Source organism: Cebidichthys violaceus, unplaced genomic scaffold (genome assembly GCF_023349555.1).
Source record: "Cebidichthys violaceus isolate CVI_PGR_0920_01 unplaced genomic scaffold, fCebVio1.0.p SCAF_6, whole genome shotgun sequence".
Taxonomy (NCBI): domain Eukaryota; kingdom Metazoa; phylum Chordata; class Actinopteri; order Perciformes; family Stichaeidae; genus Cebidichthys; species Cebidichthys violaceus.
In genome coordinates this window covers 10,918,971-10,940,654 of record NW_027176816.1, presented here as the reverse complement: position 1 = coordinate 10,940,654, position 21,684 = coordinate 10,918,971, and the positions used below count along the sequence as shown (strand labels likewise).

The 21,684-nt window shown below is 38.1% G+C and overlaps 1 protein-coding gene across 1 annotated transcript; it reads left to right on the top strand.

The window, feature by feature from the left end:
* The first annotated feature begins 110 nt into the window (after nt 1–110).
* Nucleotides 111–20,080, top strand: slc26a6 (solute carrier family 26 member 6). Its single transcript, XM_068732778.1, has 21 exons — nt 111–130; nt 484–885; nt 1,161–1,300; nt 1,827–1,966; nt 2,586–2,696; nt 3,766–3,941; nt 4,458–4,622; nt 5,025–5,177; nt 5,310–5,392; nt 5,499–5,646; nt 5,786–5,899; nt 8,388–8,465; nt 8,951–9,046; nt 10,217–10,323; nt 10,492–10,561; nt 10,818–10,910; nt 13,967–14,080; nt 14,372–14,518; nt 15,103–15,157; nt 16,034–16,161; nt 19,028–20,080. The coding sequence occupies exons 3-21, from the start codon at nt 1,173–1,175 to the stop codon at nt 19,049–19,051; spliced, it is 2,130 nt and encodes a 709-aa protein (XP_068588879.1). The 5' UTR covers nt 111–130; nt 484–885; nt 1,161–1,172; the 3' UTR covers nt 19,052–20,080.
* The last annotated feature ends 1,604 nt before the right edge of the window (nt 20,081–21,684 follow it).

The window sequence follows — 21,684 nt, the reverse complement described above, 5'->3', positions numbered from 1 at the left end:
TGATCATGATTTAACAGGAACAACCATGACTGAGCTGAAATGGCTGACTAATCTAATCACACTCAGATAAAACATAAATTGCACAGATAAGACATAAAACACAGACATGTCGAAGACTGTCTGATTTAAAGTGAGTATACCATTGTATTTTATACACTTTTGTCTGCATTCATCTGACCTCTCATTTGTTTAGTTTCCTGTATGTATTTATAGCATGCTGTATTCCTGTAAGGTCAATTCATATTTTGAATATGTTCTTTATTAAATTTTAACAAATGTCTTGAAGGACAACAGGTGGTTGACACAATACATTAAAAATCTATGACAATCATTACAAAAACAGTGACCTCACTGTAAATGTTCAAACATACGGGTCATCTCTAATTTCTGCCAGTTTTGTTACCACCCCAACAGTACAGCTGCACAATAGAACTTTGCCCTCTCCCGCGACAACAATATCAAATATCTAGTTTTCCCTTCAAGGTCTCAAGGAACAGCAGAGGAGCCACAACATGACTGTCTCATCCCCAGACAACTGAGGGAGAGAGAAGACAAAAACTCTATACCAGATTCAATTTGAGGCCCGGGGACTACTTCACACAGAGAGGATTAATTCTTCATGAAGAGGGATGTGCCATCTTATGACTGAAGGAAGATTTAGGTGGAAGATTTTCATTACAACCTTGACCAGCAATAGACTTGGACTTGGATCTCTCTGGAAAAACGGATAAAAGACATCAGCATAGAACACTCAACAGTATATCACTCCTCTGTAAACCTACACTGAACTTGCATGGTTCATCTCAGGGCTTCAGAAGGTTCTGGGCTTTTTGTAATATAGACATCTTTTCAATATAATAAAAGATTTTACGGCCGGAACACAAGGTAATTATTATCAAATGTTTCAGTTTAGTCCCAGAGGTATCATGGTTGTTGTTTTTTTACAGCTGTTTGTGTGCGAAAACAATAATTAGAATAAGATCTCATGGATGTAGTAATATGTTGTACTTTTTTAAGAGATATTTCTAGGTCTTTTTAAAAATGGAAACACTGTTGAAAATACAACGATAGCATTTGGGCAATAATGTTTGAAAAATACAAGGAATAGATTTTCAAATACATTTGCAAGAAGAGAAGTTAGCTTTTTGTTTATGTTGCAGCAAGTTGAAGCCATGGCCGAGAGGAGACGAATGGGCTACAGCATGCACAGGGAGATCCTGGACGAAGAAACAGTGGATGAGATGGCAAAAAAGTCTGACTCAAAGCCATCTTTGTCTGAGAAGATCAAAAAGTCAATGAGGTAAAGTTCCCCACATCTGATCTACAGTGCATCTAACTAACTTTTCTCTACATAATCAGACATTTCCTGTCTTGTTTATTCAGGCACAAAGCATATAGCAATTACTCTCTGAATAAATTAGTTGTCATACTCCAGAGTTCTTCAATAAACTTACTGTGGTCTACTTGAATATTTTAGTTCAAGTTAGAACATCTGGCCCATGATTACACTAAATTAAAAGAACAATTTCCGCTCAGTATGTCATAAGACAATAACTCCTGCTTTATCTACTTATTATCTTCTTAGAACAGCCGTACAGGGGTGTGCATGTCAAAACGTTTGGTCAAAGTACCTTTATAAGAAATATATAGAGAGATAAAACAGAGCTACATAAACAGGGTCAATATCACATCTAAGTCTGAGACTTAGAAAAAAAAAATCAGCAAGTCATATCTATCCAAATGTAAGAATACTGTTTAGTGAGTCCCCTAATGATCACATGACAGGACCTTTTTCTCTTGTCTGTCTCTCTGATACACAAACTCAGGTGTTCTGGTCCCAGGTTGAAGAGCTGCCTGCTGGGTAGCGTTCCTGTTGTGTCATGGCTGCCTCGTTACTCCATCAGAGAAAACGCCCTGGGTGACCTGATTTCTGGAATCAGTGTGGGGATCATGCAGCTTCCGCAGGGTGAGGATGGAGGTTGAGAAGATCAGTTCAGTGTAGACTGTGCCGATAGGCCACCAGATCATATATCGACAATTGAATGGATGATTGATGATTGTTTTTTCTCACGCCAATATCAAAAAGGTTTTAACTGACCACTATCAGAGCTAAGATGTTATATCAGCACAAGTGACTTTCTAAATCTTTAATTACAAACCAGTTTGGTGTCTCTTTTCCATTGAACTGACATCCTTCATCTCTGTGAGCATATGTCTGCTCAACAAAACTTTGTTCTGCGCTCCCTGAGAGTAGTTCATATTATGGATATGATTTGGATTTTTTAAGATAAGGTAATAACGTTAACACACAGACTTTAAAAAGGGAGGCACTATTTAAATAGAGGAGACATTGCTATTAAATTGTTTGTTTTGTTTCATGTTAAAATATTTTAAATATAATGTTCACAATGTTTTTTCACGTAACTTTAAAAGTAGAAGATATATAAAGGAAGATATGTTGTTATAATTTGTTTTTTTTAAATGGTAATCTGCAGGTTTTGCATTATTCAAAATCTTCCTTGTTTTTAGCTATTTTCTAATTATTACTATATTGTTGGAAGTCATATCCTCTGCTATCACTACAGGTATGGCCTATGCCCTGCTAGCCTCTGTTCCTGCAGTCTTTGGACTTTATTCCTCCTTCTATCCAGTCCTCCTCTACTTCATCTTTGGCACTTCCAAGCACATCTCAATCGGTTTGTACTTCAACACTTGCTGTGTCTGCACACCAGTCATTTTGACAAGGGGAGGATTAATCCACCATAAAGTTGTGTGGATAGTCTGAAAATGAAGAACAAGCAATATAGTAGGATTACTATTTTTGTATTGTCTCTAATCGACCAGGTTCAGGTTTTAAGACATACAGTCTATGATCTTTTTAGCTGAAGCCCTTCAATTGATTGATTGACCATAAATCATGAGAAAACGTATGACATGTTTGTGTTTAAAGCACCTGAAAAACAGTTCTCATCACTTTGGGTATTTAGCTATAATTGTTAATGTTCATGAGTAAATCGGGGGTAAATATAGTTTGAAAATTAAAAAACATCTCAGCTAATCTGCTCCAATGCCATGGAGAAGAAGTCAATTAAAGGCCTGGATTAGAGCGGCAGCAAATTCTAAATAATTTGACGTTGAATTTGTGAACAAAACAGCACCAAACTTATGTTCATCTTCTTCAAATTCATACATTTTCACAAAAGTAAACAGAATTAAGCTGCTGATGCATTTTCCATTTTCTCAACATCGCAATCTTTGTCTTCCACACACTGTTACCGGCGCATGTAACAACATTTTAAAACTTCCTTATTGGATGTGTCTTTGTTGAAATGTACCTTGGGAGTCATTAACTTCCTACCCAAAGTTTGTATGTACACAGGCTTTTACCTTTCGGTTTTTATGGAAGAAGCAAATATTCTCCATCTATGTTGCATTACTCCAACTGTGAGTAATGCAACATTTTCTAAAGGAAAATGAATGGGATGTTTACTTCTGGAACCAGAAACCTCCCGAAAAAGCTCATCCAACTTTACTACTGCCTTTTTTAATTGCTAATTTTTGCTTGGTAGGTGTAAATACATTACCTGCCAGCAGATGTCAAAACAGTGAAATAGTGAAGAGTAAAATAACCCAAATCGTTACAAATGTTGCCACTTTGGGCTTTGCTACCAAGGTGGCGTTGAGAAAGATGTCTCTCAGAATATCCGATATGATGGTTAATGTCTAACAAAAATATGTGTTGATGTCTCTGTCTCCCTTTTTTAGGAACATTTGCCGTGTTGAGTGTGATGATAGGAGGGGTGACAGAGCGATTAGCACCAGACTCCGACTTTATGACATGGGACAATGTGACCAACGCCAGTGTGGTTGACATCATCCTCCGGGATGCAGAGAGGGTCAGAGTGGCTGCAGCTGTCACCTTCTTGACTGGATTATTTCAGGTGAATTAGAGTTACTATCATCACTATCAATAGGCACATGCTGCAAGCAAGAAATACACCAATGAATGAAATAAAATACGCTACAAATACTCAAAGCTTGCATCGCTCTTTGAAGACAGCCAGTTCATGTCAACAAAAGGTTTAAGCCTTTAATAGGATGCATTTCTTTAAAAGCATGAAAGGGATTCACCTCGTAATTCCATGTGAGCCTTTATGTACTTCAGCTAGGAAACTCTTGGCTCCTCCCCTGTCCAGGCTGAAAGGTAAAATTGTAATTAATTAGTGATGATGGCTTAGGCAGCTGCATTTCTTTGTGTATCTGTAAAGCTACACGCTGGCTATCATCTGTGAGTAAACCAGTTTGTAATTCCATACATTTTAATTTCATGAACAAGAGTAAATAGTTTTTTCTGCTAACCTGGATACTATTAGCTATGACAGCATGGCTGCTGTGTCCCTGTTTGTTCTCCCCTCTTGTTAATGTGAAGCTCCATGTATTTTTCAATATGTATGCAGATTCTGCTCGGTCTAGTCCAGTTTGGTTTTGTTGTGACCTACCTGTCTGAGCCGCTGGTCCGAGGTTACACCACAGGCGCTGCCATCCACGTCATCGTGTCTCAGCTCAAATACACCTTTGGCATCAGCCCTGTGAGACACAGTGGACCCTTGTCATTGATATATGTGAGGAAAAACACTGTCGTCAACACCTGCTGGTTTCTTCATGTTTTTTTAAATATATATTTCAAAGGATAATGCTGAAAGTAATTGTTATTTCAAAAGCATAATTGAATTTTGGACAATTTTGGTCCTGAGTGATTTCTTCAAGTCAGAGAATTAGACTTCATCAAGCATAGTGTGCTACAAAATATATAATATATATCTGTATCCCTCATGTAAGCATGCTTTATCTCCGCAACATAACAGCCATAACTGAGACATTTGCTTCAGCCCGCTGACAGTCTTCTCCATGATGGACAAGAATCTAACCTGAGCATTGTCTATTCTTGAATAAAATGTTGTACTAATTCTTTCTCTCATGCTTCCTCCTATAAGCATTCAATAATATTATTTCTTTCATTGCAGACTGTGTTGGAGATATGCTATCTCCTTCCAAAGACAAACATTGGTACTCTTGTGGTCAGTATCATCGCTATAATCGGCCTCATCCTCGTGAAGGAGCTCAACTCATACTTGAGTAAAAAACTACCTGTTCCTATACCCGTGGAGCTGCTTGGTGTGAGTGGTATATGCGCTTGTAATATACTCTATGGAAGATTAATCCTTACAAAAATACACACACACACACACACACACACACACCATAACACTTAAACCCAATAATACATCTCTTATTATCTGTTTCCCCAGATTGTAATTGCTACAGTCATCTCCTGGCAAGTTAACTTGAATGAGACATATGGAGTGGATGTGGTGGGACTGATTCCCTCAGGGTGAGAAACACAGACACACCAAACATACAGGAATGTGCGTTTACACATGTGAAAAGTGAAAGTGTTCGTAATGGGCGATGTATTCCACTCTGTCCATGACTTCCAGCCTCCAGCCACCCGTTCTCCCAACTGCCTCTCTGTTTGGTCAGGTGATCGGGGATGCCTTTGCTCTGGCTGTGGTTGGCTACGGCATCGCCATCTCGCTGGGACGAATCTTTGCCCTAAAATATGGATACAAGGTGGACAGCAACCAGGTGGGGAGGTGATGGAGGGAATCCAGGATGAACTGTCTCTTTTAAAGTTGATATATATATATATATATATATATATATATATATATATATATATATATATATATATATATATATAATAGTCTGAGTTTCCTTGTTTCAGGAACTGATCGCACTGGGTCTGAGTAACTCCATCGGAGGAATCTTCCAGTGTTTCGCCATCAGCTGCTCCATGTCTCGCACCATGGTTCAGGAGAGCACAGGCGGGAAGACTCAGGTTGGTATGAGTGGACATTATCCTGCTGAACTGGCTTTGAGTGATACATCGTTTGGGTGCCTTTATCTCTGTGCAGAGAGCATTTAGTATGATTTTAGAAATCAGTGAGCAAAGAAGGTTTAGTTTGAGACTACTACATTTTACAAAATGAAGGGGATAGTTGGATTCTAAAGGGTCATTTCACAAACATTTTCACACTTACCCCTCCTAGCCCTGTAGCGCCATTTGTATCATATTTGCTACGTGAGTTTCAGAGACATCTACGTAATTAACATGAGCAATACTTTCCTGAAAAATCTGTTGTGTACAATCCTATACATGTCTGCTACCATCTGGTGGAGTTTCCATGCACTGCAGGCAGTAGCAGGCATTTAAATTCCATTTCCAAAATGGCAGCCGTCACGAAGTGACTTTTTCGTTTTCGGCAGGGGAATCTTTGCTAATTTTGAAACAGTTACGGTAAGAATAACATTTATTGTGTCACTAATATTTCAATATGAATATTTACTGTATTGAAGCAAATTATAATTACTTCATATTTCGTTCCTTATTTTATAGTAAAATCGTGTTGAAAACATAGGTATCAAATATGATACAGCAGGTTTATAAAGTAATAATTCACCTGTGAATCCTTGTATTGTATTTCATTGTACACTCTGGATTATGCCATATCACAATGCCAAATACACTGTTTTGGTCATTTAATTAAACTAATTAAAGGTAGTAAGATATATTGAGTGGAAATTTATGTTTTTTATATATAAAAAAAATTCTTGTCTATCATAATCTTTTGATATATTGCTAATTAATTAATTCATTCATTTAAAAAAAGAAATTCAGAGTAAACAATCAGATGCAAGCACTGCACAGGCAATCACTTATCCCATGTCTACTGTGGGAAATGTAAAGTCCATGTTTGCCTGAACAAGGACAGAAACTGTGCTTTGCCTGCCACGAGGCGAAACAAACAGGTTGTAAAAAGGTTCCTGTTTTGGAAAAAATAAGAACCAAACCAACTGAAATGTTCCAAATGTTCCAAAAGCAATGCACATCATTAGTTATTGTTTCTAAAATAAACATTGTTGTGATCAATAAATTGACAAATATGCCTGATGTATCAAATGTGATACAAAAAAAATATCATATATGTAAATTATTTTTTTTTTTATTTATTTTTTTGACTAAAGGTCCAATAAACACTTCAATATCAAAAAAATCTGAATTTTCTGAATATTATATGATGTGTCAGGCTTCACAGGGCTAGTATCAATACAGAAAAAAACACCAAAACAATCTACTTGGCTAAACCACTTGAGATAATAGAGAAAATGTGATGTATTTTTTTAGCTCACCCACACATTCATTCACCAATCGTGACGGAGCTGTCATGCAAGGTGCTGACCTGCCCAGCGAAACCAACTCGGGGTTCAGTGTCTGTCTCAAAGACACTTCAACATGCGGACAACAGGAGCTGGGGATGGAAAAGCCGCCAAACATTATGATTACAGGGCGATCCGCACGACCCAGCTGTCCCAATGATAACCAGGACGATTGCTGGAGATCATTATGTCTTTTTAGATAGAGCTTGTTTCTGTTATATAAATCCCTGCAGAACTAACAAGGAAGTAAAGAAACATGAAGGCAATTTTTAAAAGCCCACCACTTCTTTTAAAAAGATGTTTCATTCCAATGAATTTTAGCTCCTCATATTAGACCTTAAAATATCTACTGTATGAATGTTAATACTGATTTTGTATCTTATGTGGTACTGTAACAGACTTGCAGTACTTTCCCTAAAAAACTAATTCATTATCAACACACCTGTCATGAAAGCAAAATGTAATGCATCTGTTATGCTGCTTTTATGATCAACGTAATGTAGCCTTCTATTAGCCCACTACCTAGTATATTTGTTGCTTTTCTTGTATTTATTCCAAATAGCTGAACACCATTTCAGCAACATCTAGATAAATGCTTATTGGTTTTCATGCTTTGTTTTAACTTAACCAGGCCGTTTCATGAGATCATTATTCAGATCAGTATTTTCCTCCCAACGCTTCACTCTGTCCATGGCGACTAAACTAGGCCATCTCAAAGGTTAAACGATGTGGAAAAAACGGTCATAATTAATGTCACTCTGAAATGGCATCATTAAAAAACACTTAGGCAATCGATTTTCGCTCACATCATTGAAGTCCACCTACACAAACACAGATTGGTTGAGAGGCTAAACCGATTTAGTTTGACAACACCATCAGTCAGCTAAGACCCATTACAGAGGAGAGGAGAGGAGAGGAGAGGAGAGGAGAGGAGAGGCTTTAACTGACGGTGCCTTGACTCCTCTCATAATCATGTACCAATTCTCTTTAATAATCACTTCATCATTCATCTTTTCCTCTTCTTTTTCTTTTACTCTCTTCCTCTGATCTCTCTCTCTCCTGATTTCCATTCATCATGCCTCTATCTTCTCTCTCTCTCTTCACTGCAGGTTGCTGGTGCTTTATCAGCAATAGTTATCCTTTTCATCACGCTCTGGATTGGAACTCTCTTTGAAGATTTGCCGAAGGTACTGTGTGTGTGTGTGTGTGTGGGTGGGTGTTTGAATGCCTTCACATCTGTGCACAAGCATGAGCATACACATGTGTCCAAGTCTCAGAGTGAATGTTTTTGCTAAATTGTGAACCACCCTCCCCAAAATATAGACAACAGCTGAGATTGTGTTGCTGTAAGGCCACCAACAGATACTACTTCAGCTTCGTACTAAAGCGTTTGGCTACTTTTTTTTTAAAACAAATTATAAAAACATTGAAAGTAATGATTAAATCAGAGGCTGTAAAGCAAAGTAATTATATGAATATTGTGACTGTAAACACTGCCATTCAGGTCTGACCACTCTTAGTCATTTGTTTGCAGCCTATTTAACTAGCGCACATAACACTTCCACATCCTGCATGACAGGTTTATCTCAAACAAACTAACTCATCTTCATGTTGTAGGCCTCAAAACTGGAGCTCTCCATATAAATTATATTAAACTTGATTCACTTTGCAGGCAGTGCTGGCCGCCATCATTTTTGTCAATCTCCATGGAATGATGAAGCAATTCATGGATATCCCTGCACTGTGGAGGAGCAACAAAATAGACATGGTGAGTGTACTAAAAACTATAGGTAAGGAAATGGTTAATGATTTGGAAACAGGATGTACTGCACTAACATATCCATATATTTTTCTATACAGATTAAATATTATTTTAAATCCCAGATGTTCACAAGCTATTTGTGACGTAAAGATAAACAGATAAACAGTGAATTTGTCATGAAAACTTCTCCAGCACAAGAAACTCCTAAAACTGATTAAAAAAAACTGAAACATTTCCTGTCAGCCTCACCTATTCTCAGAGATTATTGCTCACAGCCAGTTGTATTGGGACTCGATAATGATAGCATGATAGCTAAATATTAGCATGTTACACTAGCATGTGATGTGACTCTACTCTGGCCTAACTTTGTGCATGTAAACTGCTAAAAAGCTAAACTTTGCATGCTTAGCATTAGCATGTTAACACTTACATGACTCACTATACTAAAGCTGCTGGTTCAATTTTGAACTGAAATTTGAATTTAATGACTGAAAAGCAAAGTGACACAGTGACACAAAGTGACACAGTAAATTAAAAAATAAATAAGCACGACAGATTAAAATGACCAAATTACTATCAGCCTTTGCTGTACTTTGACATTAAGGTAAAATATCATTCTGACCTGCAAAGTTACCTTGCTAAGTCAACAGGCTATTGCTATGTTAACATGCTACTGCTAACATGCTAAACTCTACATGTTGAATGTTAACAGAAACTAATTAAAAAGGCGCTATACAGTGTTTGTTTGGTTTGTCATGTTTCACTTGTGCAGAAATGTAACACGATCAAAATTGCAAATTTAGGCTAGCCTGAGAACAAAGCTAGCAACAGGGATAGACATCTTCAAACCCATGGAAATAATGCGTGAACACTCAGAAGTTGAAAAAATGGGATGTTTTCCCATTCAGTATAAGTCCATATAGCTGATGAAATAAACCTGAGGCTGACTCATATGCTTAAACTGATTAGGCCACTTCGAGGATTTAAGTAAGGGCCTTCCCTGTAGTGCCACAATCAAGTCAAACTTCACATTTCCAGCATCTAACTATAGCAAAGTTGCATTTTATTTTCGTCCAACACTTTTGCCCCTGCTTCATTTAATGGTCGCTAGACCATTAAATTAATGTCTTGCTTTACCACCCGTCAATCATCATCACTCTCTTTCTCTATTTCCAGGTGATCTGGTTGGTCACCTTTTTCCTCACCTTGCTATTAAACCCTGACCTGGGACTGGCTGCTGCCATCGGTTTCTCCATGCTCACTGTCATCTTCAGGACACAGCTGTAGGAATACATTGCCACACACAAGCCCAATTATACACTAATAAACACACACAGTGTTAAAATTAAACCATCAATCACCACACCAAACAATGAATTCAGTCCTTCTCTTGCAGACCATATCCAAACACAAAGTATGACAAATTGTTCTTTGTTTTGTGTGTATTCCAGACCTAAATACTCCATATTAGGGCAGGTCCCAGACACCGACATTTACAGGCCACTGGAGGACTACGATCTGGTATGGCACGTTCAATTTAAATAACTTGAAATCAGGGTTCAGGGTGAGTACTGGTCTAGAGATGAATGGAATAATGCAAATGTGACTTATGTCAGTAGCCTAAAACTACACTAAGATGGCGAATATATTAAACCTAATACCTGCTAAACATCAGTATGTTAGCACTGACATTGTGACCATGCCAGCATGCTGACGTTAGCATTTAGCTCAAAGCCTGTTTAATTGATGAACTCACTAACTGAGTGATTGGTTTCAGCTGAAGCAGGTGCCAGGGATTCTGATCTTCCGTTCATCTGCTACCCTTTACTTCGCCAATGCTGAGATGTACCAAGAAGCACTCGGAGAGAAGGTGAGGACACACACACACACCCTTAACCTACCTTTAACCTTAACCGGCCCGTAAAACCAGGTCTTAATCCTTAACAGCTCTTTAAAGAAGTGCAGACTGATGAAATGTCCTCACACTAAAGGTCTAAAAGTAAAATTAGTCCTCACAAACTAGTGCCCACACCAGAACACAAACACAAGAATATTAATGCATTGATATATTAATGTGGACCCCCCAAGAAACAGTATCAGACATACAAACTCAATTTATATGAACATACAGATAAACACACCACAGCTACACACACACACACATAAAGAGAAAAAGAAACAACCACCTCCAGCAACAATCCTTTTTGTCACAATTTCCGTGCAATTAACTCCTCTCTTGCAAACATTATTTCTGACACACTAATAACTGACCCGCCATTTCACCAATTCACACATCACGACCGTGACAGATATTGTTCGAAATGTCATCCCACCATTTCTCCTCTCCTTTCTACCGATAAACTTTTGTTTGAACACCCCCCCCCCCCCCCCCCCCTCTCCTTCCTCACCCCTTTCTTCCTCCTCCTCCTCTGTCACGTCTCTTTGGGGGAAATAGGAAGACGGATTGAGGGAAGGTAGAAAAAAGATGACAAAAGATGGAGGGAGGGTGAGAGGCAGAGCTTGAATAAGGGAGGGAGATAATGGAGCAGCTCATTCATTAAAATGTCAGCATGTCAAAGCCACAGGGTCGCTCTTTTCTTGCTTATCTTTGATGCACAAATAATCTTTCATAGAGCTGTTGTTGACGGGCAGTCTGTTTACAAGGTGAGCCACCAGATGAATTATGGTAATTTTCCATCTGGATGATAAGAGCTTTTACTCGACCAGTCACTGTGGCGTGCGGACAACTCAAATTTGGGGATTACTTTCCAAGAAATAGTGAAAGTTGCTGGGGAAATATGGTATCACTTAATGCTTGTCCTCCCCGGTAGCGATTAAGCTGATGGGTTGCACTTGTGTCAGGGGAGACTAATGCTCTAATTGCACGAACCAGTAATGTCATGCAGCACGGAAGGTTTTTAGAAGTTACTCATACATTGTTTTTGCATGAGTTATCGTTCCTATCCTATTATCTTGGCGAGTTGAAATATCCTACAAACTCCTAGGCTATGTTTTTGAGATGATAGCTATCAATTTTGTTTTGGAGAAGTAGGAAGGCACAAATGGCTGTTATCGAATTCTGATCCACTTTGCAATTGCCAGGGAGACATTGTATTCATGGGATTAAAATCACAAAAATACTGCTGTCCAAAGCAGAAGGCTTAGACTCTCAAAGATCTAAATTTATTTTTCTCGCAAGAAGAGGCATAATATTTAATTGGATTCAAGAAAAACTCCCATCAGTAACACAATGGTATAAAGAAATATTCAGAGTACTACACATGGAAAGACTTAATGCCAAAATAAAAGGAAATGAGGACAGCTTCATAAATGTATGGCAGCCACTGATAAATCACTTACCCAATGATCTAAGTGACTTAATTCAACGACTGGAAAGCTCCAGAGGTCCTTCTACATTTCAATTCTTGAATGATTTGCATGTAAACAATAGTCTGATAGGAACAGTGTGTACTGCATGCGTTAAATGTATTTTTCTATGAATAATGTGTATGTTTGACAGGCATCATTTCAACCCCCACCCCTCTTATTTTATTCATTCGTCATTTTATTTTATTTCACTTCAATTTACTCACAGGTGTGCCCATCTGTTAACTATGTTAGCAAGCGCAGCCCTGTAACACAATGATGATGATGCTGAGTGATGCCCTTGGTATTTGCTGATCCCAATATGAAAACAGGTTTTCTCTTGTCATACACGATAGGTTCACAATTGTTCAAGTCTGTCTAAAAACAATACCCAGCTTCCCAAATGTACACTGAAACATGTTTTACTTACTGTACTCCAGTTCACGCTGGCCATTAATAGAACCCTTATGAAGAGTTTTCAATGCAGGTGATTGGGGACAAAATCCATAGCCCTCTTTTTATTAAGATTACAGTTAATATAAGGCTTCAGCTGTTGGAGTAAGACAAATCTAGTGGAAGTAATATATCTTACGTCACATCAAGATTGTTTTAAGACAGACTTGAAAAATTGTGAACCTATCCTTTAAATTCACTTTGACTGATTTTACTCTGGCAGCTAAAACTATATACAGCTGTGTTATTGACTGTATGGTGCTTGGCCTGTTATGCATACAGTACAGTATTTTTCTTAGAGCTATATGTCGTTGTAATTGCATTTTTGTGGATGGGTCACAGTGTGGATTACATGCCTCTAACAATTTAACATATACAGAATAAACTGACCAAGTTTCCATGCCTAACAACATTGTAAAAATGCCAATTTTTATTATTTGGTCTAAATTAGGATTTCAAACTGTTAGAAATATTAATTATCAGCATTTAAGTTAAAAAATTTGGGGCCAAAAATTTTGTTTCATGCTTTAGGACAACTTAACTTAAAAGTTTGATTCACTTGTGTTCTTTAGTTGTGGAATGCAAGAACACAAACTTTAATATTTCATTTAATACAAACACCCTCAATTGAAAGAACCAAGCTTCCTGAGCAAGTAAGACTTTGTGTCTCATACAGTTGTATAGACAAGCAAGACCTTCTCTGCTGGTTTATGTTTTTTTTTTAAGGAATTAGATAACTTGGACTGACTGAACTGGCTTAACTAGCAAAGATAAACGTTTGTGTTCCTGTAATGAGCTTTACCTCCCAATTTTACTAATAGCATGATAACATTTGACATGTAATCCTCTTGTGGTAGGTAGGTTCACATTGGTTGTAATACACTTCAATACATATATCCTTTAATTCCTCTGAAGTAAGTACTCATGTGTTCTAAAGAACTTGTGAAATTTAAATTTGGAATAGTGTTTTTTGCTTAAGAGAAAAAAGAGTCAGAAGAATAGAAGAAGTAGTGGTTCATTGCAGTCACGGTGGATTCCTCAGGAGGAAGCAAGATGTGACGTGAGCTTCACTCTTACCATCTGTGGTTGTCTTTTTGTTTCTTTTAGTCTGGCATTGACATTACCAAACTCCTGTCAGCAAAGAAGAAACTAGAGGCCAAAAGGAAGCGGCATGAGAAGAAAAATGCCAAGAAAGCTGCCAAGAGGAACGCAGTGGACATGGTGAGGACGACCAGAGACATTACTGTAAATGATGCAAAAGGAGTTTTTTTCCTCTATTTTTGAAAACGTACAGACCACCAGCAGAGCTTGGTTAAAATCGTGACACATTTCAAATGCAACTGTCTTTTTATACAAAAGTATTATTGTTAGTCAAACAGAAATATAAGAAAATAAATATTCAAACAGTTCTGACCCTAAACCGTGACGTTCATTTTAATTCCTGGTAATGCAATTACCTTTGATTGCAGTTTATAAGCATAACATTTTAATGTCATGCCTCCTCCTTTACAGGAGGGGGGGCCAGAGAAGGAAGAGCAGAAGGAGATTGCCATCATTGAGATGGACGCTGAGCCCGACCCCTCACTCCCCAGATCCATCATCCTCGACCTCAGCCCAGTCAACTTCCTGGATACTGTGGGAGTCAAGATGCTACGCAGCGTACGTATATGACGGTCATATTACACCTGTACATACACATGTACAAAGAGAGGAGGGGACATATTCAATAAAGTCAAAGTAACTTGCACACATTAGAAATTCTACCTCTTGTATATGTGCATTAGTATATGCAAGTTTGTTGTTCTACAAATCTAAATTTTGTGTATCTTAATATTTCGACAACATTAACAGGTTACTAGAGCATTTTTCTAAATTGTTGTCATCTGAATTTGATCTAAACTGCTCTTTTAAAGAAAAATGCTGGCAGACAGTTGATTGCTATTAATGAAACCAATCCTCAGAATTAGATTTTAAAAAAACTGGCCCTAGGAGAATAAGATTCTAATACAAATTGTTGATTCTGATCCTTTTATTTTTGCTGTCTACATTTCTTCTTGTTTAACCAACTCTAGTAACTTTGCCTTTCTCATCTCTTTATGCAACAACTAGAACTTTCCTCCATACATCTATAACTTTTGTTATCATTTAGCTCCTCTGACATTCAATTTCTGTAAATTGAATTGTCGGACTAATGAAATGATCCCCAGTCTGACCTTTGCTCGGTGCTTCTGTGTCTGTTTCAGATCCAGAGGGACTATGGGGAAATTTGTATAGAGGTGGTCCTCGCTGGCTGCTTGAGTAAGTCTCTCTACATCACTAGAAAATAATTAAATAGATTTTTCTTTTTTTAATGAAAAAGAAAAAGTTAAAAATCTCTTGGAGACCAACACCAGAGCGGCTATGCTACTGTTTACAGCTGTCCGTATGACTGGCGAAGTGTAGTTTGTACAGGAAGTGCTTAAAACATGATAATTGATTTCTTCAGTCTTGGTTGTTGTAAAGTTTGTACAACTTTATTCCGAGTGGCATTAAAACAATTTTAAATATATAGTAACTTGCCTTAAGCAGTAGGAAACTTTGAGATCTTCTGTGGTAGACAGTTTGTCAGAAAAATAACAAAATCCCACTGGGATTCCTTTGTCCCACATATTGTAACTCACACGTGATGTATTTTTACATTCACGCTCCAGCTTGCTTAGCCACACACAATTTAAATTCATTCAACAACACAAGATGTTGTTTTAGCCTTTTGCTAATGTTTTGTAACATTTCTGTGATGGAAGTAGTTCAGTCAGTAGCTGGTATGTTTTCCAGAAAACACTATTCCAGGTTTGCTATGTCTGGTATGATATGCAATATTGGGTCATGAGAAGAATATATTGAGTCCCAAGGAAAGCTAAAAGAGAAAATACTGATATCTGGCGGGGATGATTTTGTTTTTACTGTAATAAATAAATAGTTCAATTTTGAATGTTTGGGCTAGAAAAGGAAACTGCAAAGAATATTTACACAGCCAGGAATTACAACAAGGTTTAATAACATGGGGACTACCACTCACCCTTCTCTCTCTCTCTCTCTCTTTCTCTCTCTCTCTCTCTCTTTCTCTCTCTCTCTCTCTCTCTCTCTCTCTCTCTCTCTCTCTCTCTCTCTCTCTCTCTCTCTCTCTCTTTCTAGCTGGTGTGGTGGACAACCTGCAGACTGGAGGTTTCTTTAACGACAAAGTGACAAAGTCCTGTCTCTTCTCCACCGTCCATGATGCTGTTCTGCACTGTCAGTCTGCCAGAACACACAACCAAGATAAGGTGATGTACTGTGAGCGTACACACATGCCCTCAAACAGACACGTCATCACACACCACAACATAGAGTACTGAAGTGTGCAAGTTTCAGGCATTATCCAATAGTAAATGAGGCAGGTTTATTAAATTTGACAGAATTTTAGGGCCATTTCACACCTGAAAGTCTGAGCTTGGTCTAAACCAAGGGTCTTGTTTTTTGTTACATTGTGTACATTTGATGCTCTTATTTTTATTTTCACATTGCATAGCTTCACACCAGGGATATTTTTGCTTGTAATTTTGGTTTGGAACAAACTGAAAAGTTAGAGAGTCCAGACCAAACAAGGTAGGTGTGAAAGGACCCTCAGTTATTTCGTTTTTTCTTACTGCTGTTCTCCTAGAAACTCATAGTTGACTTTAATTGTTAAAACCACTCTTAAAACTGCAATAATTTAATTTTTTCTCCGTGGGCAGTGTAATAATATGGACACACAGTACTGACGTGATATCATCTTATTCAGTGACGAATGTGTTAGCAAACAGTTGCCTTTATACTTATTGGGTGTCATTCATATAGAGGTGTAATGAATGCTGTTTGGTGCTGGACAGGAAGCGTCCAGTTGGTTTTTTAGAGCTTTTTCAATGAAAACTGCTGCCTGCTGATGAAAGGAGAGCGGTAAAACTGATGCAAAACAGTAAAGCAGGGGTCGGCAAGTAAGTTTGGCCTCCGGACAATTTTGCAACTGGAATTTGCGAAAAACTGTTACATAGTGTCTTATGTCGGTGTCTGGGTTTTGCGCTGCATTCAGGGACCCAATAGTAGTTATAAACTGGTGTCTTTATTCACCAACTTGCGTGCAATAGTCCTCCTTCTCTTACCCTCTCTCTGTCTCTCTTAAACACGCACACACACTAACTAGTGCCGCGGTGCTCCTGGTCTCTGTAACTGTCTCAGTCTTTAGTCCAAAAGTAATTTATTGAAAGCAGATAAATGTAATAATTTCCAAAACAAAATATTCTGCTCCACTGTATCTGTTGGCGCTGAGCCAACAAAAAACAAAATTTGCACAGCAGTCAATTTTTTTTGTATAGATTAGGTTTGATTTAAGTTGACTCTGCAACATATCTTATGGGTCACACAATATTAGGCTAGTTAATATGCTGTTAATGCATTTATTTATTTGCCATATTTCCAAAAATATTTTTTTGCCGTTGATAATTTCATCTGCTTATCATCACAATATGTTATTGTTGTTGGTGATCTAGTTCTGGCGTGCGCACCACCTGTTGCCAACCACCGCAGCAAAGTAATGTTGGCAGTAAAACCAAAACAATGAGTTTAAAGATGCTTCAAATCTCTATAGAGACGATGGGAAGTGCAGTCAGGTGATAATTCTCTGTGGGTTTGTCAGTATGAGCGACCCCTTTGCCTTTATACATTGTCATTTGATTTATTGTCACAGTAATATACAAATATTGATCAGAGCAGCTTAGAATATTTATGTTCACAGTCGTGATCATTCGATTGTTTGAGGTGCTTAATGTATTAATGATTCAGCCAGGCTCATCACTGATAAGAACCTGGGAAAAAAGTCAAATTCATGCAGCAGCCTGGAGTGTGGGAATGATGTGTTCAGCTCTTAATATCTTAATGGACAATGATTAAAATGTTGATTCTGGATTGGTTCATTGATCTTTACTCTGCAGCGTGACCTGGACTGCAAATTGATTGCACACAGTGAGATGGTTGGGGGTTGGGTGGAAATGGTACCACAGAATTACAGTAAAGTACAAAATTATATTTTATTTTGATGTTTTAATGCATTTTGATACAAATCCCTCATGATTTTTTTTCATACACAATTAGACACAAATACCTTAACAGCATTTTGGTTTTCTTCTATGCATCAGAAATACTGCAGATTCCAGCAACACCCTCAATCTCATTAACACATGGGTGGGCAATGTGTGTGTATGTGTGTCTGTCTTAATCTCATTTATACACCTGTGCTTGGATATCTGCATATTGTTCTGTGCATGTGCTTTTGTTTCTGCCTCTTCTGTTTTAGTATTTAGTTGGGTGCGTGACTTTATGTTTCTGCCTCCATAAGACAAATCTAACAGAGAACAAAGACGTGGCACTGATCCATGAAATACAGTTTACAGGAGCTACCGCTCTTCATGGGAGAGTTAGGGCGCACACACACACACAGTCACTGGCACACACACAAAGGGATACAAAAATACTGAGGATGTAAGCGAGTGGATGGTAAGATGAGCATGAGGTTGGTTTAAGAGAGCTGTGCAAAAAACAAGAACACACAGTAACATGCATGCTGGCATGTGCAAATGAATGAATACTTGCATACGTGCACATGCATATGCAGCCCGAATGTATGAATGTATTTCACATGGACATGGTTTTACATAAGGGAAGCAAGCGGTTAGTTTGGAAATCCATCTGGCCCATAGTTTATCTCCAGCTCACTTAATTTCACAGAAGCATTTCAGCATATCAGCAAGCAAGTAGAGCCTTACATTCGCCCCCGAGGCCAATCACAACTACAATATATAACATTTAACATAATGGAGTGAATGCAAGAATCCACACAGTGCAAAGTGAAGACGTTCGTGTGAAAATAGTTTGACTCAGAACCATTATTTCTGAGATTGTGGCCTGCTGAGCCAAAGTTTGAGGCGGCGCGTTTACAGTCCCGTTCTGTTCCTCCTCATTAACCGCCACTGAGACTTTCATGCCGCTGGAGAGAGAAAAGAAAAATCTGGAACATGTTTTGAAAATCTTCCCTCCACCGTCCCACTCGGTGTCTCTCTTCTTCTCGCTGTTGTGCTTCTTCTCTGTTTTGACCTCTCCTGTACTTCTGTTTCACAGGTGATCACAGCGACACATTTGTGAGTCCTGAGAACAGTGACGGAGGATATTATGAAGAAGTGCCAGACACTTGTCTGTATGAGGAGTATATCCTGTGAGCTTCGGATTTCTGGGACTGCCTGTGTCACAATCGCAGACACTCAAACCTGTAGACACAAATACAATACATGAAGACAAAATAAACAGAATTCATGTAAATGAGAACAGTAGAGTACACACCCGGAATCATACAATGATATGCCTTGCTGGAGGAGTGTACAGATCAAAGCCATTAAAATATGACACAAACATACACATGTGCACTTAAAGCACATTAATATAGACTGATATTTTTCTGCAATGTATTTTGGTATGCTGTTTAAAAAAATTGGAAGTTATTAGATTGCCTTTAATGAGTAACAAACACATAATAAATACCTGCATGGTTAGTTTATTTATACTACTAACAAAGGAAAATAAATATTATTTTACTGATTCAAAAGCTTCTCATTGAATGGTAATGTTCATTTCCTTTCCAAACACAGACTGTTTTGATTTGAATATTCCAAATGAAGACATTTTGATTTGGTGACGCTGCGACAGGAAATCTCAAAATACCTCTGAAAAGATTGGACTGATGACACTGACGCCTCAAAAATAGATGCAGGGTGTTCTCCTTTCCTGTCTCACTGGGACCGGCTGCTTCCTTCACACTCAGACTTCAGTCTACACCTTGTTTATCTACGGACTTGTTCAGTGAGTTTGTTTATACTGTATAAGGAGTTGTTCTGAGACATTTTCAAGTTCTTCTGCCAGATGTTGCAGATGCTCAGTAAAGTAGCTCAAGCACAGAGAATAGCAGTACGGACAGTGGAAACCAAACCCATAACCACCCCAGATGTTGTCATATTGTAGCGTATAAGCAGATACAATCATGTTTTGACCCTCAGGATCAAGACAGCTGAAAAAAATTATGAAACTCATGAAACTGCACATTTACAGATACAACTCACCATGTTTTGATCAGGAAGTTTAAAGTCACACATGAATAAGGGAACTAAAATGTAACTTCCATGTTCAGCGTTTGCTTCATTTTTTTCTGTAAGCAGTTAGAGAGGTGGGCAGAGATTAATTTCCACCACATCAGTCCTCTGTTAACTAAAACCAGGTTCAATGACTCATTGCTTATTGGAACACGAAGACTCTGAATCATATATAGTCGTAATAAAACAAATCCATTTTACAGTAATGGCTATTATTTAAAATGCTTTGCCTCATCTGCCATGGATCGTCCAAAAAGTGAGACAAAGAAATAAATTATTAAAAAATTATTAAACTTAAATCTGCACTAATCAATATGTTTATAAACATAACATATTGTGTATCAAATGACAAACCCACAGAGAATTATAACCAGCTCTGCAATTCCCCTCGACTCTAAGGTGCATTTTAGAGCCTTTGGATCATTAGCCTACTTTACTGTTTCAGCACATTGCTCTGATCAGCCTCATTCACAGCTGTAATCGACCGTAGAAGCTCTGATGGACCAGAGCTAAACAGAGTTAAAAGAGTGAATATTGGACATTTGTCAGGTGGCCAGAGGCACAACCCCAGGTGAGTGCTAGTGTCGCTCTGTGTTTGTTGAATGTGCTAATAGGCAACTGTTTGCTAACAAGCTTGCTTCAACTTAAAAGTGAGTGTGGACTTTTCTTGTGAACAAACAGACATTGTGTTTGCAGTACATTCAGTGTTATTCACCAAAAAAATATTGTGTTTAGTTCTTACAGACTTGTTAAAAAAAAACTCCATAAAAAAATGTATTTACATCAATGTTGACTGGCTTGCAATATTCGTCTTATTCCCTAACTTTATATGGTCTCAAAAAGCCAATGTTATGTTAAGCTTGTTCCGTTATGGAAGATGCTATAAGTACCCAGGTGTCAGAAGCCAACCATGCTATTTGCACCCGGGCAGAATAGCCATTGAGGCTATTTACACCAGGGTGTATATAGCATGGCAGAGACAAGCACCCAAGTGTCTGTAGCCAACAATTTGCACCCGACCTTGGCACACATTAGATACTATATGTGGAGGCAGCCTTCTGTAGGCTGTGTATATTTTTCCTATACGTAACCAAGTAGTTTTTCCAGTTCACAAAACCAAGGTATTAATCATTGTAAGAGTGGTTTGTAATAGAGTGGGCCCAGTTCATTCCTATGAAAGTTGCTCAGTGGTACATGAAGCAAAACAATGTTTGATTTCCGTGTATAAAATTCAGAAAAGTGATCTTTCACATTCATGGACCCATAAAGCAAGCGCACTAGCATTTACTTTTACCCAAAGTCCCAGCCCTTTCTCCAGCCTCCTTCTAGTGATGTTTCGTGCTGGGAAGTTAATTTACCTCAAAAAAAAAAAAAAGATCCACTGAGTTATGCCTCTTTTCCAATGTAAGTCTATGGGCCCAATGGCATCATGTGACGGACATATAAGTTGTAATTCCACTGTTTTGCCACTATGTACAATTTGCTTCAAAGCCGAGCACTTATTATTCTTTAAGGCTTGGAATGAGTCCTAAAACCCAGAAATTTGTTGCCATTTTTGCACTTTAGGTTCTCTCATCTCAAAGTCAGTGGCTTTTTTGTGAATTGGTTTCTAACAACAAGTAGCTAAATTATACT